Here is a 13,373-nt window from a genome sequence, read left to right on the forward strand (position 1 = left end):
ATAGTAACGTAATTCAAAGTAGATTTATTTCAGCAAAGCTTCTACTCTAGATTCCTCAACAAAGTAACGTAACTATTTTGTATAGTAAATAGTAATAACTTTTATGCCGGTAAATCCTGGGTCAAAAACTATTGAGGCACACCATCGTTGGCCGAAGAAGCAGAAGAAGAAGAAGACTCAGCTTGAACTGTAGATCCTTCAGCTTCCAAGAAGCCACTAAAATGCTTGTCTTTCAAATGTTCCTTCCAAACAAAAATTTCAACAATAACAAACTTGGTGAAGCTACGAATGTTTTAAAAACTCTGACTAGTCAAACGAGTATAGAAAAAAACATACAGAGAGGCAAGCTTTGTATTTCTCCCATTCGGAAACGCACTCCTCTTTGTCCCATTGGCCCTTGACAAACTTCTCAGTGTACCACCTGCAATATTTACGAATACCCATTTTACTTCCCAAAAAACGTCAAATCAAACTAGGGCACAACAAGAAGACAAAGCAGACCTGTTGAAGCAATTGTGATATGCGGCTCTGAGATTGTAACACGGAGAGGTTACAGAAGAAGAAGACTCTGCGCTTTTCTTGTCTTTCCTTAGAATCCCCATTTTCTCTGTCCGATAAATATACACTCTCCGACGCCTACCTAACTAATCGTCGCCTTCAATTTGGGCTTCTTTTCTTTGGGCCTCTCATTGGCCTCTCTTTTTTAATCCCGGCCCAAGTTCACATATGACAAATCATTAAAAAAAGATACTCTAGCCAATAGCAAAATTTTTGTTAACTTTGCACGATGTCGAGAACCGGAAGCTTGGGGCTAATCGAGAACTTGACATACTCCTTCTTCTACACGTCTTGAGAACTGGGTGGATCATGAGCCCGACCACAATCGCTCCAACGCTCACCACGAAGAGATTGAGTTTGAGTGACGATGGAGAGAGAGCACGATGCAAATCAGGATCGTCGGATGAATGCACATCATCATCACGACGACGGTCCCGATCGTGATCTTGTAAAGCTGCGAAGCTTCGGTGCATCGTCGTCAGTGTTGTTGGAGAAATTGGAGATCACCAGTATATGTTGCTCCGTCGTCTGTGGTGTGTGTGTGTGTGTGTGTGAGAGAGAGAGAGGGAGCGAGAGAGAGAGAGAGTTTGTAATGTACAATATATACGATTGGAGAGAAAAAAGGGTAATAAATGGATTTTAACGTACAATAAATATGAAGCAAATATTTCAACTAATTTTTTTATTAAAAAATATTTAAACAAAAAAGGGCAAAATCGGAAGAAGAAAAAATGGTTTAATTGTCACATAATCAATATTGGCTATTTAAACAAAAAAAATTTGAAACGTTGACTAGTTTGCAATTTCAACGTTTCACGTGACTTAGTTCATGTAATTTTTCAAAAAAAAAAAAAAAAAAGCGCGCAGACCCTCGAATCTGATAGAGAAGCTGGAGAATGAAGATGACAATTGCGGGGATTTGGAAGATGTCGTACGACACAGTGGTGAGGCTAGCGTTGGGATTGCTGGAATGCGATCTTTTTTCGGACGCGGTTATCCTAAAGCTGCTATGATTTCTCTTGACAAGCCGCCTTCGCTCCGGCTATAAGTTTTCCTATGAGCTTTACATCTCCGACGTTGTAAGTATGTTTAAAATCTAGTCACATTTGGTGACGTGGTCTCATTAATAGAATATAATATTTTACATAATTACCTTTTATATTTAATTTTGGTGAAATAACTACGGCGCCTTTTTTTTATTATTTCTATCCAAATGTAAGATGTAAATGAAGATGACTGGATTACTAGGTACTTCTTCACCGGAGGTAAAATGCCTTCCACGAGCCTCCTGCTATATTTCCAGATGACGTTTTTTATTAATTAGTCTCTTGATTCATTATTGAACTCGAAAAACCATAATTTAATTGCATACTCAATGGTAATGAAATTCTCCTTTCAGAATGATGTTTCGATTGTTAATCATTGGCTTGTGAAAGGGAAGTATTACGCGCAAACGATGTAAGGGTGAAACCAATTTCTGTTGAGACCATTTAGATATTCAGGGCATGTTTGGTTTGAGATAATGAGAGAGGGAATGGAATCATGATTCTTTAAATTGGGTCATTCTAATGTTTGGTTTTAAAATTAAAATAGGAATACTTATTATAATGTAATCCCAATTCACCAATTTTACGTGAATAAACATTCAATAGGGGTATCAGTAGAATGACAAATCCATTCAAGTTTCATACTTACACTCCCCAAATTAGCCTCATTAAACACACACACAAATACATTCCCGATAATAAAGCTAAAGACATAACCCTAGCCCCAACAAAATTGTTCCACTGAGTAAATTCACAGCCACCAAAATCTTTGCCAATCTCCGTCACGGCCGCCGTCCGACGCCTTCTCCGACATCGTCTCTGACGCCGCCCTCCACCAACGTAGTCGTTGGAGTTGCTTCGCCGTTCACCAGGTTTGTTCTCTTTGTACCAAATACATATATCTCTTCTCCGGCGACCATTTTTTCCGACGATATTTCTTTCTTTAGATTGTTGTGTGTTTGAATTGATGTGTGTTGTCTTTGTTGTTGTATTTATATGTATATGTTCTGATTTGTAGAAGATTTTTTTTCTAGCTTTTGCCATTTTTGAATTTGAGTTTCTCTGTTTCTTTCGCCTCCATTAATTCCGGTGAATGTCCATTCCAAATTTTTTTAATTGCTGCTCTTAATTTGTTGATAAGTTAAATGCCCTGTTTTTTTTTTTCTACTTTGATTTCACTTGTCTTAGGATTTATATGATAGTGTGTGACTTTGTTTTTTTTATATCTTTTTTTTATTATCATTTTATATAAAGAAGAACATGTATCTTTGCTTATTTGTGTAATTATTTGTTGTAATTTTCTCAGAATATCAATGCGAATCGTTAAGGAAAATATCAATAACCAATGACGTTGTTCTACTTATTGTAGGATAATGGCTCGATTATCTTTAGTTCAAAGATAAATAATGACTCTTTATTCACAGTGCTTGACCATTTTGCGTAGTGTTGAGTGGTTCTTAAAGTTGTGGGAGACAATGATAAAAGATTATATCACAACCAACTCTCTTAGATGAAAACTTTATTTCCTCGACATAGCTACCAATAGAAAGATTGTTTATGAACTAGTTTATGAGAATGATAACACGTGTAAATACCAAGTTAGATTGAATAGGCAAACCTTCACAAATATGTATATTGCTTGAAACTAGGGGTGGACTAAAAACATATAAGTATGTACAAGTCGATGAGCAAGTGGCTATGCATATATTGGTTCATCATGTTAAGAATAGAGTAATCAAGTTTCAATTTATTAGATCCGGGGAGACGGTTAGTAAGTACTTTCACAATGTTTTGCATGCAATTATTCGATTACATGGAGAGCTGTTGAAAAAACCTGAACCTATATTGGAGAATTCAATCAATGAGAGGTGGAAGGGGTTTAAGGTTTTTTTTTTTAATTTCAAATTTTTTTCCATAAATATTGTAGCTAACTTATATTGTAATTATTTATGTAGAATTGTTTAGGAGCATTAGATGGACATATATTAAGGTGAAAGTCCCTATGATACAAAGACCAAGATATCGTACTCGTAAAGGTGATGTAGCAACAAATGTCTTATGTGTGTGCTCAAATGATATGCTATTTATATACGTATTACCCAGATGGGAGGGATCAGCGGCCGATGGTAGAGTTTTACGTGACACAATATGTAGGAGAAATGGTTTGCAAGTTCCAAATGGTATGTCAATGATCATACATAGTTTATAGTATTCAGTATCGGTTGAAACACCTTATATACCGTAAAATTTTGTTCTCTAGGTCAATATTACCTTGTAGATGCTGGCTATACTAATGGTCCAGGATTTCTCGCTCCATTTCGAGGTCAACACTACCACCTTACTGTTGTCAATGGTGCCCACAAGAAGAGTAGTAGTGTCTATTTATGTACATTTGATGTCATATAGTCTTACGAAGACTCTTGCTTGTAATTGCTTATTCATTAATAAAAAAGTTGAAACGTTCATTCAATCTTCCTTGTCTGAAGCTTTATGATAAAACCATAGTCTTTTTGTCCATAAACAAACTTAACAACTTACGAAGAGACAAATGTAGATTTGCATGAACAAACTCTTCGTAGTTTGCTTAAAACGATATATTCGCAATCTTAGGGTCAAAGGACTATTGACCTCAGTATGATTGTTAGAAGAATCTATGATGTCTGGTTATGAGGCATTGAGAGTTGGGGACTCTATAGTTCTTCTAGGTATCTTCCGAAGGTACTGAATTGACCAGTGCACTTCTAGAGACAATATAAGAACAAACCATTTAACCTCTTATGTCTCGAAGTCACTATGTATGAATTGCATCATGCTTACCTTAATCCTGAAATGAGACATGCCATTTCACACCTTAGTATTCTCATTTGAGAAAGTCAGAGTTCGGACTCACTATGTCATTCCGAACAGGGCCTATTGGTGAAATACTAAGTTGTGAGTATGTCATGAGTAACTTTGTGAAGTTCTCATAGATATGGAATTCATGTACAAGATTGCTGAAATGCAATGTATGTCACCTCATGCTTTGTTCCTTGGAGTGTGAATAAATGAACTGGCCAGTGTCCAAATTGAGTCCTGACTCTTTTGGATGAAACAATGTGACTTGTTAGCTCCTCGTCAATACATTGTTTCTAACTTATTCACAAGCGACAAAGGAGTTGAGGAAATAACAGCTAGAAGGGTAAAATGGTAATTTAGTAAATCCCGACTAGCTGATGACATTCATGAAGGGTAGCATAGATAATATTCAGTGGATCCGCTCATCATAATTAGGTCGAATTCTTGAGTAGAAAATAAATTCATTTGAACCGAGAGATTTTCAGTGTCAGCTCTTTAGTGGAGTCAGTTGGCATTAAGCTAAACTTGGAAAAGGTTTGTGAACTTTTGAGTCCAAGTGTTTAGCTCAAGCTTTGTTCATTTGGGTCCATGAGGTCACTGTCACGAATCACATCGATAGGAATAGTTAAACTGGAAGCTAAGTCAAAACAAGAACGAAAATAGTTAAAAGGGTATTTTTGTCTTTTGAGACAAAGGATGAAATGAATGTCAATAAATTTTTTGACAAGTTCATTTGATGACTTAATGTCACTCGGCCATGACTTGATCATTGGGCCTTGTGAATTAATTTCATTTCATAAGAATTTTATTGAAAATTCTTAATGGGCCTTTTTCATGTTGTCATGAACAAATGGAAAAGCTTCTAGAAGGCCTTTCTAGAGTGTAATAGGCGCCCACTACCCAAAGAGAAAGAGAGTTCCTTTTGTGCATTAATGTATGAAGATACTTGCCAAAAGAAAAAGAGGAAACAAATTTCCTATTCAAGGCAATGGGAATTTCGACCAAGACAAGTCAAGGGAGAAGAAAAATAAAAGAGGAAACAAATCCAAGGTGTCATGAAGGCTTATGTGGCCGTGTGACTTGGATAGGAATGGGAAATAAAGGGTTGCTCATAAAGGCTTGGAAAATAAGAGGAAACTACTTCTTTCCAAGGCCAACCCTTCTCCTATAAATAGGACCCTCATTCCCCTCATTTTATTCATTCCACATAAGTTAGAGATTGAGAGCTTCTCTCTCTAGACCTTGTGGTGGCCGAAATCCTCTCTTTCTATTTTATTTTCGATTTTTCTTGTTTTGGCACCTAGGTCCTCACTCGACCTAGTGTTTAGCTCTGCGACTTCAAGACTCGTTCTTAAGTCATAGTGTTTAAAAGTGCCCACTCACTGATTCCTTCTTTTCGGGTGATTTAGTGATAGAAACTTTCGTGGTTGCTCGAGGTGCCGAGGAAAGAAAGAGAGACGTGCTGCGAGGGGAGACGAGCGTTGCAAACTTTCCACAAGCTTCTTCAAAGTTCAAGCTTCAAGAAAGGTTAGTAAACTTCTAGCTCATATTGGTTTTTAATTACATGTACTTGCACTTGTCTAGGTTAGTAAAAACTGTTTTACTTGTAAAAGAAAATTTTTAAAATTCCGCCGCTTACCGAAGCGTTAATTATTTTCTCAAACCCTAGATCGATTCCAACAAATGGTATCAGAGCTATGGTCAAAGAGATGCATGTACATGTTTTTTAAAATTATGAGCTTGAAAATCGTTTTCGAAAGTTTACTAATTTTGTGACAAGTTAGAATTGTTATCTTAGATTTTTTTTTTTAATTTATTGCTCATGTCTTTAAATTAAAAAGCATGTTGATTTTCTATGAGTTTGGGATGTTTTTAAAACACATTAGAATCAGTTCTAAAAGTTTTTAATTTTTTATATTGAAAAACGTGTTTTAAAGGTTTGAGAAATTTCGGTAAATTTTGTGACTAGTTACTTTGTCTTTCTAGTCTCTTTTATTTACCGTATTCGTTTTATGCTTGTTGTTATTTCTTTTATTCTATGTTATTACCCTGCTAATAAAACACAAATAAAAGCTTTAAGCAACATCTTAAAACGTTCCGTTACACTTGATTCTTTTTCGCACCTAAATAGGACCAAGCTTTAATTTATTTCTTTTTCTTCGAGCTGGAGTAAACCCGCATTAAAAGTGGCATAACTCTCTGCTCAGAAATCGAAATTTAATGATTCTTGAATCAAATTAAAGCTCTGTCTGTCCTCTATCCAATGCCACCGGTTTCGGCTGAAAAGGACATCGGAGCCGCCAGATATGGCGATTTTACTCCGAGGTGCGCGGCTGTCTGAAACTCCAGTTTTTTAGAAATCCGGATTTTCAAACCCCACTACCATGAGTTATAGAACTCTAATGAGAAAATTTTCTTGAGCAAAAATGTTTTTCATATGATTATAAACATGATGTGTAAGATTAAAATGTTTTGATTTTTGAAAGTTTAATTGAAATCGAATTTTTACAAAACTAGTTTGAATTTTGAAAAACCGTTTTCACTTTCAAACTTGAAAATATTTTGTCATCCAAATCAAATAAATTTTCAAAATGTTTTCAAAACTATATCTATATCACATATGTTCAAAATCTATATGCTCTTGAAAATTTGAGTGGGAGGTCTCCTTGTAGACAAGCCGAAAAATAAAAAGATGTGTAATCTCAAAGTTTCAAGTGTTCGAGTGAGTTGAAGTTCACACTTCCCTCACGCACTTTCCCGAAATAGAAAATAGGAAAAGATCGAGTATGTACCTTGTGCCTTTATGCACTAATACTGCTCTGAACATGTCGATCTAGGATTCTCTTCTAGTTGTCCGCTCTGTCGCTCTCTAACTAGGAAATTTGTTTCCGAACTTATAAGAGTCGATGAACCATCTCCAAAAACTAAGTGGGAGGGTTATATTCGTTGTTTGTAACCCGCGATCCCCAACACTAGTGAAAGATGCAATAACGTGGGACTAAGAGCCGCTCTTGCGACCCTCACTTAAATGTGAGTACTCCAAGGCGTTATTGCTTCGATCATTGCTCAATGAGCTACGTCCGAGAGTGATGCAATGATGACAAGGCCTCCCCTTGGGGGATTGTTTTTCAAAGCTGATCTTTTGGACTAAGTGGTTGGTTGCACACTTAGGCTCAATCCCTAGTATCCTCCCTTGAGGCTCTGCGAAAGGATGTGAGTGATGAAACCAATTTAAAAGGTGGCTAGTCAAAATAGATGTATTGACATCTTGGCTTAGCATTAATGATGTGTCATTTACTTATAAATGGAGATTTTTTGCGGCCTTCTCTTGAGGGAGTAAATTATCGTTTGGTTTATAACACCTTTGGATTTTACAAAAGTCTTAATAAAACTTAAATCCTAAACCAAAGACTAATCATAAACTTGTTTCAGCTTATATAGGCAATATGTCTCTCAACCATCTCTCTATCTTTCTTTCCTCGATCAAACTCGAAAACGAAAACTACGTAGATTCGAAACGTAACCTCGACATAAAACCTACCGTTAACAAGCACAAATGGGTACTCACCACCCCGTGTCCTCCTCTGACGAATGATGATTCAACTCAAGAGGACAAAGACGCCTTGGCGGCCTGGCTCTGCTCCGATGAGATTGTGAGGTGCTATATCTTAGCATCAATGAACAATGTGTTACAACAACAACATCGTGACATCGAGACTGCCGCCGACATGCTCACCAATGTCCATGAGATGTTTGTAGGGCAAAGGCGTCAAGCAAGGCAACAAGCAGTCCGACAGTTTATGAACTGTCATATGCAGGCTAGGACTCCTGTTGGAGACTTCATGATACTGATCATCAGTTTTCTGAATAAAATGGAAATCCTAGGATCTGAGATTGATGGGAAGAATATCATAGATATGATCTTAGAAACTCTCCCCGCATCTCTTGATACCTCCAAGATGAACTACTTCATAAACAAGCTAGAGTACACTGTTACCAAGCTTATGAAGGGACTTCACACTGCTGTAGGTCTCACGAAGAGAAAGAGGAATCAAGGAGAGGCACATGCTACTGAGCAAAAAGCCTCCACCTCTGGAACTAAGAAGAGACCTCACAAGGCCGATAAAAAGAACTGTCCTGCCAATCTCAAAGCAAAGGAACATAGTATTGTACTAGTAACCGAAGCATGCTTAGTAGCTGATAATGTATCAACGTGGATTCTTGACTCCGCTGCTACTAACCATATTTGTTGTTCCTTGAATGGTTTCAAGAAAACCAAAAGCTTAGAGGAAGGCGAGTTCTGTTTCAAATGGGGTGATGGGAGCCTGGTGTCTGCGAAGGCTGTGGGATCCGTGACGCTGTGTTTTGAACACCGCACTTTAAACTTGAATCATGTTTATTTTGTTCCTACCTTTGGGAAGAACTTAATATCCGTTGCTCGTCTTCGTGAGCAAGATTATTGTTTAAAGTTCATTAAGAATGGAATTCGTATTTCATTTCCTGATAATTCTTTTGTCACTGATGCATGTATGAAGAATTCTCTTTTTTACATATATCCCACTAAACCTTCTCTCTTAGACACCGAAATAGATAATGATCTAATTAGGGAGCCAAAGAGGATCAAAATTTCTGAATCCTCCAATCTAACAAAATCAACATACCTTTGGCACTTAAGACTTGGTCATATCAGTCTAGATAGGAATAAGAGACTTGTGAGGGACGGTCCACTCCAAGCCTCTGCAATAGGTTCACTACCTACTTGTGAATCCTGCATAGAAGGAAAAATGACTAAGCGACCTTTCTCCGATAAGGGTCGAAGAGCCATTGAGTTGCTGGAACTAATACATTCTGATGTATGTGGTCCGCTCAGCCAACAGGCACGTGGAGGATACGAATACTTCGTTACCTTCACTGATGATTACTCACGATATGGGTTTGTCTATTTGCTCAAACACAAATCCGAGACCGTTAACGTATTTAAGGTCTTTAGGGCTTTAGTGGAAAAGCAAACTGGCAAAGTGATCAAAACCCTTCGATCCGATCGAGGTGGTGAGTATATGTCTGGAGAGTTCGATGACTTTCTTAAAGAAGAAGGTATCGCTTCTCAGCTTACCGCACCTGGCACACCTCAACAAAACGGAGTGTCAGAGAGAAGGAACCGAACTCTAATGGAGATGGTTAGATCAATGATGAGTTATTCATCACTCCCTCTTTCCTTTTGGGAATATGCCCTCGAAACAGCCGCTTACATTCTGAACCAAGTTCCGTCTAAAACGGTTCCTGGTACTCCTTATGAACGATGGACTGGCCGTAAAGTGAATCTTGGCCGCATCCGAATTTGGGGTTGCCCTGCACACGTGCTGAGGCAAAAGACTAGCAAGTTGGCTAGTAGGTCAGAATTGTGCCTGTTTGTAGGATATCCGAAGGAAACCAAAGGTTTTACTTTCTATAGTCCCGAGGACGATAAGACTTTCGTTAGCACGAATGCTCGTTTCCTCGAGGAGAACTTTATGAAAGATGCAAAACCTAGAAGCAAAATCGTGCTTGAAGAAAAGTTGAGTGAGGAAGCTTCTACCTCATCTGTAAGAACTGTTCTTACCCCAACTAAAACACAACCTAACTCATCAAAATCTCGTCAAGTAGTACTTGGACGTAGTGGGAGGGCTACTCAAAAGCCTGACAGGTACATGTCTTATGGAGACTCTCTTGTAGCCGTCTCCGACATGGATGACCCTGTTTCCTATAGCCAAGCGATGGCTTGTTCTGAATCAAACCTTTGGCTTGACGCCATGAAAGTTGAGATGCACTCGATGTATGTCAACAAAGTCTGGAAACTTGTAGACCTTCCTGAAGGGATTAAACCCGTAGGGTGTAAGTGGATATACAAGAAGAAAAGGGGTCCTGATGGGAACGTCGAGACGTTCAAAGCACGACTTGTGGCGAAGGGTTATACCCAACAAGAAGGGATTGACTATGAAGAAACCTTCTCGCCAGTCGCGATGCTTAAATCCATCCGCATACTCCTATCCATAGCTGCAGCTCTCGACTATGAGATCTGGCAAATGGATGTCAAGACAGCCTTTCTGAATGGCAATCTTGACGAGCGCATTTACATGGCTCAACCAGACGGTTTCGTGGATGAAGGTCAAGAGACCAAGGTTTGTGAGTTGCTTAAATCCATTTATGGACTAAAGCAAGCATCTAGGTCATGGAATATTAGATTCGATGAAACTGTAAAGAGCTTCGGCTTTGAACAGTCAATAGATGAGCCTTGTGTTTACAAGTTAATACACGAAGGTAAAGTTGTGTTTTTGGTACTATATGTCGATGATATACTACTCATTGGTAATGACGTGGGTAAGTTATCTGAGGTTAAGGTCTGGCTAGCAAAGCAATTCGATATGAAGGATCTAGGAGAAGCCGCATACATTCTGGGAATCCAAATCTTTCGAGATAGGAAAAACCGGACCCTGTCGCTCTCTCAAGCATCTTATATTGATAAGGTGATGGATCGCTTCTCGATGCAAGACTGCAAGAGGGGTCAAACACCCTTTAGGCATGGAGTTTCACTCTCTAAGGACCAGTCTCCCAAGACTGCACAAGAGATTGAAGATATGAGGAAGATTCCTTACGCCTCTGCCGTAGGAAGCCTCATGTATGCTATGCTTTGCACTAGACCTGACATCTGTTTCGCCGTTGGCGTAGTTAGTCGTTTCCAATCCAACCCTGGACCCGAGCACTGGATTGCTGTTAAGCATGTTCTTAAGTATCTTCGAAGAACTAGGAACTTGATGCTTACATACTCAGGTACTGACCTGACTATGACGGGATATACCGACTCCGATTTTCAAGCGGATAAGGATTCCAGGAAATCCACTTCGGGATCTGTGTTCATCCTTAATGGTGGAGCTGTTGTGTGGATGAGTATTAAGCAATCTTGCATTGCTGACTCCACAATGGAAGCAGAATATGTGGCTGCTTGTGAAGCATCCAAAGAGGCTGTATGGCTTAGAAAATTCCTTAAGTATTTGGAAGTTGTTCCAAACGTCGACGAGCCCATGACCCTTTATTGTGATAATAGTGGGGCTGTCGCTAACTCAAAGGAACCTCGAAGCCATAAGCGCTCTAAGCATATTGAGAGGAAATACCATTTGATTCGAGAGATCGCGCAACGCGGAGACGTGGAGGTGAAGTAGATCTCTGGCAGATCCATTCACCAAGGCCCTAGCGAACATGGTCTTCGACCAACTTCGAGAGGGATTAGGCATGTAGGACTACTCACATCTTCTTTGAGTCAAGTGGGAGTTTGTTGTCAATGGTGCCCACAAGAAGAGTAGTAGTGTCTATTTATGTACATTTGATGTCATATAGTCTTACGAAGACTCTTGCTTGTAATTGCTTATTCATTAATAAAAAAGTTGAAACGTTCATTCAATCTTCCTTGTCTGAAGCTTTATGATAAAACCATAGTCTTTTTGTCCATAAACAAACTTAACAACTTACGAAGAGACAAATGTAGATTTGCATGAACAAACTCTTCGTAGTTTGCTTAAAACGATATATTCGCAATCTTAGGGTCAAAGGACTATTGACCTCAGTATGATTGTTAGAAGAATCTATGATGTCTGGTTATGAGGCATTGAGAGTTGGGGACTCTATAGTTCTTCTAGGTATCTTCCGAAGGTACTGAATTGACCAGTGCACTTCTAGAGACAATATAAGAACAAACCATTTAACCTCTTATGTCTCGAAGTCACTATGTATGAATTGCATCATGCTTACCTTAATCCTGAAATGAGACATGCCATTTCACACCTTAGTATTCTCATTTGAGAAAGTCAGAGTTCGGACTCACTATGTCATTCCGAACAGGGCCTATTGGTGAAATACTAAGTTGTGAGTATGTCATGAGTAACTTTGTGAAGTTCTCATGGATATGGAATTCATGTACAAGATTGCTGAAATGCAATGTATGTCACCTCATGCTTTGTTCCTTGGAGTGTGAATAAATGAACTGGCCAGTGTCCAAATTGAGTCCTGACTCTTTTGGATGAAACAATGTGACTTGTTAGCTCCTCGTTAATACATTGTTTCTAACTTATTCACAAGCGACAAAGGAGTTGAGGAAATAACAGCTAGAAGGGTAAAATGGTAATTTAGTAAATCCCGACTAGCTGATGACATTCATGAAGGGTAGCATAGATAATATTCAGTGGATCCGCTCATCATAATTAGGTCGAATTCTTGAGTAGAAAATAAATTCATTTGAACCGAGAGATTTTCAGTGTCAGCTCTTTAGTGGAGTCAGTTGGCATTAAGCTAAACTTGGAAAAGGTTTGTGAACTTTTGAGTCCAAGTGTTTAGCTCAAGCTTTGTTCATTTGGGTCCATGAGGTCACTGTCACGAATCACATCGATAGGAATAGTTAAACTGGAAGCTAAGTCAAAACAAGAACGAAAATAGTTAAAAGGGTATTTTTGTCTTTTGAGACAAAGGATGAAATGAATGTCAATAAATTTTTTGACAAGTTCATTTGATGACTTAATGTCACTCGGCCATGACTTGATCATTGGGCCTTGTGAATTAATTTCATTTCATAAGAATTTTATTGAAAATTCTTAATGGGCCTTTTTCATGTTGTCATGAACAAATGGAAAAGCTTCTAGAAGGCCTTTCTAGAGTGTAATAGGCGCCCACTACCCAAAGAGAAAGAGAGTTCCTTTTGTGCATTAATGTATGAAGATACTTGCCAAAAGAAAAAGAGGAAACAAATTTCCTATTCAAGGCAATGGGAATTTCGACCAAGACAAGTCAAGGGAGAAGAAAAATAAAAGAGGAAACAAATCCAAGGTGTCATGAAGGCTTATGTGGCCGTGTGACTTGGATAGGAATGGGAAATAAAGGGTTGCTCATAAAGGCTTGGAAAATAAGAGG

The 13,373-nt window shown here is 38.5% G+C and overlaps 1 protein-coding gene across 1 annotated transcript; it reads right to left on the reverse strand.

Moving 5' to 3' along the window:
- Positions 1-9: 9 nt before the first annotated feature.
- Positions 10-736, reverse strand: LOC149391814 (protein phosphatase). The gene is made up of 3 exons (XM_089621199.1): positions 502-736; positions 337-421; positions 10-242 (listed from the first exon to the last, which is right to left on the reverse strand). The coding sequence occupies exons 1-3, from the start codon at positions 600-602 to the stop codon at positions 129-131; spliced, it is 300 nt and encodes a 99-aa protein (XP_089477325.1). The 5' UTR covers positions 603-736; the 3' UTR covers positions 10-128.
- Positions 737-13,373: the final 12,637 nt, after the last annotated feature.

The sequence above is a fragment of the Urtica dioica genome, chromosome 7 (genome assembly GCF_054948205.1).
Source record: "Urtica dioica subsp. dioica isolate 48M chromosome 7, U.dioica_male_clone48M_v1_H2, whole genome shotgun sequence".
NCBI classification, from domain to species: Eukaryota; Viridiplantae; Streptophyta; class Magnoliopsida; order Rosales; family Urticaceae; genus Urtica; species Urtica dioica.